The sequence below is a fragment of the Dryobates pubescens genome, chromosome 25, assembly GCF_014839835.1.
Source record: "Dryobates pubescens isolate bDryPub1 chromosome 25, bDryPub1.pri, whole genome shotgun sequence".
Taxonomy (NCBI): domain Eukaryota; kingdom Metazoa; phylum Chordata; class Aves; order Piciformes; family Picidae; genus Dryobates; species Dryobates pubescens.
The window spans coordinates 8,424,676-8,435,956 of NC_071636.1; the positions used below are offsets into that span (position 1 = coordinate 8,424,676).

Genomic DNA, 11,281 nt, shown 5'->3' on the forward strand with positions numbered 1-11,281 from the left:
TATGGCAGAACGTGACAGTATGCTGCATACTTCTGCACGTGATTTCAAATGAGACAAATAATTTTCCCCCCCTCTAAAAAGTTACTGTATAGTTTGTTTTGACCTGGATATATTCCTGAAAGGAATACAGAAAAAAGTGATTCCCTCCCCCCCCCCGAAATTGTGTATTGGATTTTATGTCATGTCCTTGGGTCAGTTTATTTTTTTTTGTCCAGGTAACAGCTGTAGTGCCAGTCTTTTGCTGGCTTGTTTGATTGCCAAAAGCCATTCTGACTGAAGCTTTATTTATAATTTACTTTGTATAAAACGTTTGTAATAAAATTTGTTCTCTTTCAAACGGGGCTAGATATTGCTAAAATTAACAGATATTTTTAAGGGGGGGCTGTGCAGCTGCCTTGCAGTTTTGTGTGATCGGGCACTCGATGAAGTGCCGGAGGGAGGACGTGCTCTTTGTGGAGGTGAATGAAAGATGGGGGCCTGGTGTGCCCGGGCTGTCTGAGTGGATTGCGGTTTCGCCTGTGCGATAGCGGCCCCGAAGAGGCGGACGTGGGGCGGTCCAGCCGCTGTCCCGGCCGCTGCCTGCGCTCCCCGCTCCGCCTTCCCCCCAAGGCGTCTGCGCTTCCCGCCCTTTCCCGTTGCCATGGCGCCGCGCTCTCGCTGCAAGATGGCGTGCGGGCGGCAGCCGGCGCCGCGGCGTGGCCCTCCTTAGGCGCAATGGCGGCTCTTTTCCTCGGGACGCTTCTGCTGCTGGCGGCACCCTGCCTCGGGCAGCGGGCCGGGGACCCCGGTGGGTGGAGGGCATCGAGAGCCACCATGAATGGCGGCCTCCGGGTGGGCGAAGGGGAGGCGGAGGAAAGGGGGGCAAAAGGATGGCCGAGGGTGTGGGGAAGGCGAGTCGGTCTGTGGTGGGACCTTCCTTGACTAACGGCGGGGACCTCCCGAGTGGGCATGAGGGCAGGTCCCGACGGGTCCCAAGGAGCTTCTGGTGCCCCTGCCCCAACACAGAAGTGTTGGCCCTGGAGTTTCAGCCACTGCTCAGTACAGCACTGAAGGAGTTTGGGAAGGAGAAAAGTGGAACTGGACTTGGTACAGTCTCTAAAGGAAATTCGAAACTCCCAACCTGGAGCCCGAAACTTGAACGTACTGAGGGCAGTAGCCTGCAATTACTGGATCATAGCATAGTGGTACGCTCTTGATGCCCTTCATGAGTGCAAAAATGAAGGAAGTGTGAACTGAAGTCAGCAAGAAATGCTAAATATGTTGCTGCCTGACCTGTGGTATCTATGTGGGCCAGTAAGTGCTGCAGGTTGTACTGCTGAATGTTTACTGAGGCAGACATGGTACAGAAAGTTAGCTCTAGCATTCTGTAAGAACATTAACATGATACTCTATTAAGCATCCCAAGATGCTTTTGTTCTATTTGTGACACTCTAAAATACAGGGAAGTAAGAACAGTGTGTAAGATTTGTTTCTTTTTCAGTCTTTCAGCCTTCATTTATCCATATGTCAGCACCCAGAGCCAATTCATTTTTTCTTGGGAATTCTTCAGGAGTTAATTTTTCTATAATTTTAAGTCCTGTGGATGAAAAGACAGGTAAGGGCACTTCACTTCCTCCCATCCTCCCCACCCAAGTAAAGAAATATGTTTGAATTATTAATATTTAATGCTAAAATTACTAGAGAAATGGCAATGCATTAAATTAAATGCTTTAATAGTTACTAAAGTAGGAGCTCCAAAGGACTTTGGCTGATTAAGACTTTGGTTCTCTGTTGACTCCTTGTCAGCAGGGTCTGTTGGTGTGCCTACTGGAAGTCATGAGAGAAGTTTAAATGTACTTCTTATTTTCTAGCCTCTCAAGGTGACAGTGCCTTTTTATTTATTTTTTTTTCATACAGGAAAATTGCATCTGGCAAATTGCAGTGGAAATAAAAGAGTTAGTGATTGGAATTTGAATGAAACACGTGGGGTGGTATGTAAAATACTGATTCTCAAAACGGGAAGGGTTGAAGTGTCATATATTAAAGGCTAGTGAAATACTAGCAAAATGTTAATGTACTGGCAACCCAGTTTGGGTATCTTGTCCTTGCCTTTTTTCCTTGACATATGTCTTTGTGTGAATGTCCTTGCTGGAGTTTGCTGGGGTGCAGCTTTTACATTAGCACCTTATCCTCTTCCTCTCCAGAACTGCCTGTATTTCCTGGCAGGCTGTAGTATCTAAAGCTTTCAGATCTGCTGGAAGGAGATAGTAGAAATAAAAAATTAGTGGTTTTATACAGCATGAGCTCTGGAACATCTGTGTTTGTTTAGACTTGCCTTCAGTGTTATATGTAATTCCCTAGGGGTTTTATCAACTCTGCAGTCATTCCAGTTTTCAGCTGAAGGTAGCTGTTAAAGACAAAATTTACTTTTTCGGTATTTGTTCTTTTTTATAGAGTTGTGCACATGATTTCTGAGGTAACTTTATCTGCGTCCCTGCCTTGAAAAGTTCAGTGTACAGTTCATATCCTGTATTTGCATATCTCAGTAGCAGGCTCTTTGTCATCCAGCTCACAACAAATGTCCAATTTTATATGGGAAAAATATCACTGCTTTGTAGTGCTGACAAAACACAATGGTACTGAAATTTCTCTTTTAGAAGCCAATGAGTTTTATGAATAGGAGTAATTTAATGCAAGTTGCCAAAGCTATCAAACTTTATTTTCCTTCTTTTTTTTCTCAGGACACTTATGAAGTGACAGTAAGCTTGACTAGAAACCTGCAGTTGTGTTTGCCGAATGCCACCGACTGCTGCACAGCAGCTCCCTGTGTGGTTGAAACACTTCAGGTTTTAGCTTGCCGTGATTCAGTGATAGTGGCACGCCTCTTGATTCAAGCTGAGATGTATGCCAACTCCTCCTTTACAGGAAATGTGTCAGGTAAATGTTTAGCTGTGCTAAAGAAGAAATAGCATTTTGGCAAATTGGGATTTTGACAGCCGTAAGAGATACTGAATAATCATTAGTGGTGTTTAACGGAAGGCTTGTACACAGTCATGACAAACTGCAGTGCACACGATCTATTTATTTGGATTCCAGTCCATTAATATAACTTTTTTTTCCTCTCTCTCTCTTCCCACCCCCCGCTTTAGAAAATGTAACTATCATCCCCAACCAGGCATTTCAGCCCTTGGGCTCTTGTCCTTGTGACTTGACAGCTGGAGCTTGTGATGTTCGCTGTTGCTGTGATACGGTACTTATTTCATACTAAGCTTTGATTAAGTGGTTTCAAAATTTCTGGACTTTTTCTAGTGTCCAGGGTGAGAAAGAGGTGCTGAATGCTTCAGACTAGATGGAGCCAGAGGACTTGTTTGGGTTTTCCAGTAATTCTGGTACCCAACATGACCTCCCTCCACAAACTCGGTTTGATTTACCTCTAAGTATGGCTAAGGTGCCTATGATAATACAATTATCCTGCTAAAAAGTGACCATTCTTTTCCTTTTCAGGAGTGTACACCAGACTTGAAGCAGTTGTTCAATGAATCATGCTTCACTGGAGTGTTTGGTGGGGATGTAAACCCACCTTTTGATCAGCTGTGCTCTTCACATTCAATGGAATATACCCCGGATTGGTTTCCCTTCCTTTGTGTACAGTCTTCTCTTAATAACACACCATTTCTTGGCCTCTTTTATCATGGCTCTATGTAAGTCTCAGAAAATCAGTTTTCTCAACATGCTCATTAAACATGCTACTGAAAATATAAGCTGCTTTTATAATGGAAGTTATTTTGAAATTGGAATCTTTAACTGCAGATGGAAAAGTATCAATGGTACTATAGGAGAATATAGAACATGAAAGTAAGTGTATAATTATTTGTATGAGATAAAGATGTGTTTAATTTCTAACCTTGTTTGCAGTTCTACACCCAGATTTCCTTCATTTAAAATCCCTTTACAAATTTCTCCTGGGAGACTATTCACTGGTTACAGACAAGGAGATCCAATTATGACAGAAGAAGATGAGTATTTTGTCATTCCCCAGGTAATCACTTTGTATTTAGGGGCTTTTGATTCTTCTTGGGTTTTTGACACCATACTTACTTCTGGTGAATCATTTGCAGCAATCCATGGCTGGACAGTGTGTTGGAAATGCCCCCGTGGCCTATCTTCAGAATTTTGATGTCAAATGCCTTACCAATCTAGCTTCTTACAAGGAAGGACTGCCCCATGATGTGAGGATCAACAGTGGCACTGGAGGTATGCTGCCTAACCACTAACAGAAATGTGTTCTGTGTTCCTTGGAGCTGCTGAAACACAACAAACATGAGGTCTGGTGATAGAGTAGCTGCATGTGATACCTTTGTTGTCTGTTGGCTGTAGTTCAGCATTTAGGGGCATTCTATTCTTGATTTTGATGTCCTTCTAGAGAACGTCCCACTGTTTCCCAAGATTTAAGATAAAAGACATAGTGGGATTTGCTTTTGTTTTCCATTTATCTGTTTCTGGTGATTCATGAGAGAACAGAGTCTCTCTCACTTTTGATTTCAGGCTGTTGCAGAGCACTTTTTCTGTCAAGAGGGTGCAGTATCAGCATTTCAGAATTAGTGAGAAGCAGTTAGTTTCTGTGCTACAGAAGCATAAACTTGTCTCAAACTCCAAATGACACTTCATTGCATGATTACCAGCACGAAGATTATTTTACTTTCTGTAACTGTCTGTTTGTATTAGCTTTGTAAGACCATTAGCTATGCACTCAAAATACATGGACTATTTGATCCTTTACCAAAACTAATTTTTCTAAATCATTTTCTCCTCAATTTTCATAACAACAAGGATCGCACCTTGGATGTGAAAATAGCGTGTCTGTCTCTCTTATTAGTCAGAATTAGTGCAGTGTTTGCTTTTCATTCTCAGACTTCATCCAACAAAATGTTATCTACAGGACCATCACCGACATGGATAAATTCAAAACTGAAAGTGGTATGTCTCTTCCATTTAATGTGTTTCTTACCTGACCTGGATTGTATAAGAAATAGATGATTTTGATGCTTTAAATGTTTACCTACCACAGTTCTCAGGAGGGATATTTATCTTATCTAATACTCAATAAGTTAAACATTTTGACTTACTGTAAAGCAGAAAGTATTTAATTTAACCCATCTTCATTTAAACTTGGTCAAGAAATAGGATCCCTTAGCTTACATTAAAAGTAATTTTCTAGAAGAAAACAATAAAACAGAGAAGCCCAAAATATAAAGAATGCTTTAAAAAACTCTCCAAGATGAACATCTAAGTGGGATGGCCAGACTGTAAGCAGATAAATAGGTCTCTATATTGTGAGCTCTGATGCCTTTTTCAGTCAATGCACCAGTTATTTTGTGTAGAACAGAGGTCCCCAGTCAGTGGGAGGATAATGCAGCACAAATGAAACTAATGGAATCCAAGCTAATGTGTTTTTCTGGGCAGTGATAGCTCCCTGGGAGTGATGAGTCCAGAGAAATGAATCAGGTGGTGATGCACAGTCTAGTTCTGGGTTCTTCTGGAGAGATTTATCTACAAAAGGACCCAGAACTGCTGTTGTTAGAATATTGATAAGCTGGGGGATTGTATTGTCACACTGTCCTAATGAGATGGGACTTAAAACAGTAAAATACATTTTCAAAAAGATGAATATTCTTATTTCCTGGATGTTGCCAGAGTTTTCAATATGTTCTTCCTCAGCTGCAGAAAAACAGCTTTCTAATTAGCAGTGCTTTTCATTATGCACATTTCTTTTCTGCCAGAAGCCCTTCATCCTGCTGAGGTTCCATGTCAGAATGTAACTTTTGCAGAGCATTACACCTTCATTTGGAAAGACAAGAACATAGAGCAAGTAAATGTCACAGTCTTCCTTGGAAGTTTATGTGATGGAGGTATTGTGGAATTTCCTTTATGACTTTTCACTATTTTTTTTTCCTTCAGCTTGGAAATTCTGTGATAGAATCTCTTATTTACTAATACTTGCTAAAAAGAATTTTTCCTGGACTCTGGAAAGAGAATTTAGGGGACTGATCCCCATAACTTTTGTATTGTTTTGTTATCTTCTGTTACTAATGGAGGATGATACTTTGTATCCTACATAGAGCATACTTTTAGCTACTTTATTTATTTCCCTTTGCTTCTTATTGATTTATTTATTTATTTTCAGAAATACTGACACAGAGATTCACAGTCGAATTTCAATGTTTAGAGAGTACTACTCCAGCAGAACCCTCTGGGAATCCAGGTATTAATACTTTGTTTTGCTTCTTAAAAGTGAAAAGAAATTTTTTTCCCACTGTACAGACTATTATCAGTGATAATACCTCATTCATACTTCTGTTGCTAGCACCCACCTTCCTGTCTCAATGTACTGCCAATGGTAGGAGCAGTAATTAATTTTTAGGCTTTTGTTATGTAGATAATGATTATTTAAAGTGAGTGTATTTCTACTGCGGTGGCAATGTCTGTTCATTTACTTCAAGACTAATGGCATTTATTATTAAAGCAATGCCAATACTTACAGATTCTTATACAGTGTTCACGATTTCCCCTTTTATGTTTAGGTTATCAAGTTGGAAAGCCAGTGAGAGCTGCAAATATGAATGCTACTGATACTTTTGGAAGACTAAACATTTGGCAGCCAGGTACTGGCTTGTGAGGTTGCAACTTCAACTGTAATTAATGCTAAACTGTTGGGGGGTTTGTTTTGTTTTTTTTCTTTGCATTGTGGTGTTGTGGGGTTTTTTGTGTGTGTGTGGTTTTTGTTTGTTTGCTTGCTTTTTCAACATATTTTAGTTAAGAACTGCTGCCAAATTTTTCTTTTCTACACTACTTCCTAGCCTAATTCAAACTTAAGTGAGTAAGCTTCTAGTGCTTTCTTGGAAAATACAAGTTGAATGGACTTATTTCTTTTTTTGAACTATGCAGCTTGGTGTTTTGCATTCTGTGTTGATTTTTGCAAACCATTGGAAGCTGGCAATTGAAAGGTGATGCAGGAAAGCTCAAGTAACCTGTTTTTATTTCTAGCTGGCAGAGGTTTATGTACGTCGGCAACTCACACACCAGTTTTATTTGGATTAGATTCACACTCTGGATGCCTTCTGGAAGTTGATATTAATGAAGACTGCAGTCTTTTAAGGTGAGCTGCATAGGTTGAATTGTTTTTCCCTGCGTCCCTCTTGTTGCTTATTACTTGATTCTCTACAAGTGCCTATGATCAGCACTGTTGCTTTTTAAATGTTTATGTATACATTTCAGCTTTCTATAGCTGACAGTCTCCTTTTTAAAAGAGATTATAAATAATGGCTTCACTTGAATCTCTCTATCTTCAAATGAGGAGTATGTTGGGGTGGAATGTTTTGCCATTTCTTCCCTTCAATAGGTAACTCAGTAATTCAAGTATGGAGCGATACCATCTTTCAGAGAATACTGACCTTATGGTATAATAACATATTGCAACCCAGAGCAGCAGATAACACAGATTTACTTTTTTCTGTAATCTTACATTCTCGTTTTGCAGAGGAAATGTAACTGAGAAATTGGATTCATTAATACAAGCCACTCATGTTGGAAAAAGGGACAATTCAAGCTTCAGTGATCTAAATGACTGGGTGGAAATCATACGTAAGTGAGGTTTGAGGTTTGTATGCCCATACAATCAATGAGAGCATCTCAAAACTGAAATGTAATTTCAAATGTCTAAAGATTCTGATCTGTGTGTCCATGTACAGAACTAATTATGTGTGTGGATACTGCACTAACATGTATTTTGCCATCAGCCTGTACACATATACACATTCTTTTATATACAGAAAACATTTTTTTTTGTGTGTGACAGTTACCAGTGTTTCACTAGACTATGACGATAATAAAACCATTTTCCATAATATTTCCATTTAAATAACATCACTCTCCTCCACAGGTCTTGATCCACTTAATTCTGATACCAATATGAGCACTGGAAGCTTAAAAGGGATTTGTCCAGATATTCCTGCAAACCTGAATATTCGCATAATCTTTGCTAACGTGGGTGCAGTCCAAGGGATTCCTTGGCAGGAAGTCCTTGCTGTGCAGATCAGGTACAGAGAGCTGTATCTCTGTATGTCTGACACAGAAATGTTTCATTTTGAGACTTGCTTACCTAACATACCCAAATTAAATTTTACGAACACAAATGTTATTTTGTTATTCCTAATTGTTTACATCCTTTTATTCGGGCAACCCAGATTCCTTTGATCATAGTCAGGTTTGCCTTTTTCCCTCTGAAATGAAAATTAAGTAAAAGAATAATGCCTATGAATAGATAATCTTTCTGCTTCACTGAAATATTAAATACAGTCTGTGATGCTGCCAGTAGTGGGCATACACAGGGCATTCCATCAGAAAAACATTTTAATTTCATTGTCTTATGGTGGAAGTGACAATGTTGTCCTGTGTTCTGGCTTATGCCCATGTAGAGCTTATCTTGAGAGCTGTGATAAATCCTTTATTCTTTCCTGAAACAGGGAATTTTCACTTTGGCAAACACTTATTTTTTTTTGTCCTGAGTCAATCCCAATCAAATCCATGGTATTTTGTTCTGTTTTATTCCACTTAACCTCATTTCCAGACTTTGCAAGTTTTTTCTGGTGTTGAAAATCCAGAGGTCATCAACCTCCTCCTAAATACTGTGTGTTTGGACCTTTCATTGTTATGTTTAGACTCTCAATTTCCGTTTCCAGCCCTCAGGTAATAATTATGCATATTCTTACAGCTACTCCACAGTCATATGGCAATTCCAGTGTGGGCTTATCTGTGAGAACACCACCAGCTTTCTTCCTATCACTGCTTCTGTTCAGTTTATTAAGGTGCCAGCTCAGCCACCCATTCCACTGACAAGGTAACTTCTGTAAAAACGTTGATGTTCAAATTATGTTAAGCTGGTGTAGCATTAATAGCATTGATCGAAAGGTTACTTTGTTTTGGTGGAGTACAGAGCAAGTAGGCCTGGTTCAAAGATTTATTGAATAAGCATTCTGTTAGTGATAGGGACATGGAAAGTTGTAAATTATACTGATTTGGTTTTAACAGGAAAGCTTCTGTATAGTTTACATGAGTGGATAAGGGGTCCTGAGTGAGGCTCCCAAACTATCTATGGCTTGAAAATGTTCATCACAATATAAGTAAAAATTACAGAAATGGAGTAGAATAGGCTCCTGTTTCCATTAGAGAAAAAAAAGTCATAACAGAATAATAAGAAGTTTATTCAGGTTTTTGTATTGGTTGGTTGGTTTCCACCCCCTGTAATTTGGACCCTGTTTTCACCATTTCACTCTTTTAGTCCACTTTTCTGATGTTCTCATACTGGAATTAATAAACCTGGGGGGTTGGGCTTTGTTTTTTCCCCCACAGATTTCAGATGAATTATACAGAATTCGACTGCAATCGAAATGATGTGTGCTGGCCACAGCTTCTTTATCCACTGACACGGTTTTACACAGGTAAAAATAATAAGCAGTGTGGAATGGCATAACTGGCCATATTTGAAACATAATTAGATGTGTGGATTTTAGTCTCAAAGAGTGCTTTGTAGCAGGGAACCAAAATCCCTCTTTGGACCAAGCATGGACTATTTGGACTAAGCATGGTCCAAATAGTTAATTTCTTTCCTTGATAATGCAGTAATTTCTTAACTAGACTAAGTGGAAGGAAAAATTACTAAGAGTACATTGTGGATAAGACTGATTCTTTTCTACTCCCTTGTGAAGTTTCAAGGCAAAGGAGAATCTATCCCTTTATGATACTGTTCTGTATCCATTTCCCACTGTAATTGTAGCATTGTCAGTGCCTGTCCTAGCCCTTGAATCCTGGAGAGACCCTTTTTTGCTCACTTTGCAAGTATGTGTTTTTCAGTCAGCCAACATGAGTTCAGTAAAAATTTGCCACCCTGGTTATTTTTACATCCCTCTGTGTAAACCTGTGGTGGATTTTGTTTCATGGCAGACTCTAGAGTAAATGTCTGGCATTTGAAAGGGCATCAAGGCACTTGGACTCTGTTCTGGGAGCTGCATGGACAGAGGCAACTGCTCATCTTTGTTATCTCTACAACTTCAGGGACTAAAAGCAGACAATATCCGAAGTTTTGTGCTCCATTATTTTATCCAGGCTATGTATATACTTTAATACGTGTCCTTTGGGTTGTTGTCTAAACTGAAATTTAGCTCTCATATGCTTAACTTTTTTCTTTTTCTTTTTTTTTTAAAGGAGAACCATATCCTCAGTGTCTTGCTAAAGGCCTGTCATTGGCATTCCTTGTTTTACTTGCAGCAATTCTGAGTAACCCCTGGTTTTCTAAATTATGGAATAGTTCCTTGGTTTAAAAATGTTGATGTGAAGAGAACTGCTTTTGATAATATTTTAAGTACTTTTGGGTAAAATTCATGGATAAATCTTACTGGATTTTATAGATGTTTTATATAAAGATTATAAAGATACATAAAATGAATACTCTTCCGGTATGCAGAAAACAGTTGTGTTATTTAATACAAAGAATGATTGTTCAGAGCTGTATTTGGAGCAGCAAGACTAGAGTTGACTTCACCAGGGTGAGCTCTGCATCTGCTGAACACAGATGAGCCCTGGCCAGAGGCCAGAAAGATGTTGGGGTTTGTCCTTATGGATGGTCCTGTCATTGTCCTCGGTGTAGTGCATCAAGGCAGTAGTTCCTTTCCATAGTAAACCCATCATGCTCCCGTTTCTGGAGCAGTGGACAGATTACTCTTCTGAAAAGTAATAATGCTTCATCTATTCTCCTGTATTGTTCTGTAATTCTCTTTTCCAGTAATGGCTTGCATTGGCAACCTCTGTCTGGGCTACAGGGAGTACAGGAGACATTTACTACTGCTGTTCCTCTAGGGATCATAGAATCGTTTAGGTTAGAAACGACCTTTAAGATCATCGAGTCTAGCCGTTCAGTTTGGGATTTTCCTGTGGTTTGGATCTTGTAACTCTTAAAATGTTCTCCTGAACACCCTTACTTGGAAGCCTCGCACGGGTTGAATCCGTGACTGCCAGCTGTTTCCTATCCCATTTTTCGGGGCTCCCGGAAGGAGCTTCCAAAGAGCACCCCAGGAGCCGAGTCACGGCGTGCCGGGCTCAACAGCCTTCGTGTTCCGGCTGCACTGACACTGCCGTCGTGAGCCGGTACCCGCGCCACGGACTGCGGGCCTCAACGGCGCCGGGCCCCGCTCCGGCGCAGTACCAGCGCCGAGAACAGCGGCCGCCGGTCCGCCCCACCGCTGTGAGT

The 11,281-nt window shown here is 40.3% G+C and overlaps 1 protein-coding gene across 1 annotated transcript; it reads left to right on the forward strand.

Annotated features, from left to right (window-relative positions):
• Positions 1-660: 660 nt before the first annotated feature.
• Positions 661-10,466, forward strand: TCTN2 (tectonic family member 2). Its single transcript, XM_054173296.1, has 18 exons — positions 661-787; positions 1,481-1,594; positions 1,897-1,970; positions 2,721-2,916; positions 3,129-3,229; positions 3,484-3,680; positions 3,895-4,018; positions 4,098-4,233; positions 4,891-4,956; positions 5,760-5,888; positions 6,164-6,241; positions 6,561-6,641; positions 7,024-7,135; positions 7,517-7,620; positions 7,919-8,075; positions 8,750-8,875; positions 9,388-9,476; positions 10,240-10,466. Exons 1-18 carry the CDS (start codon positions 715-717, stop codon positions 10,353-10,355), a joined length of 2,073 nt encoding a protein of 690 aa, XP_054029271.1. The 5' UTR covers positions 661-714; the 3' UTR covers positions 10,356-10,466.
• Positions 10,467-11,281: the final 815 nt, after the last annotated feature.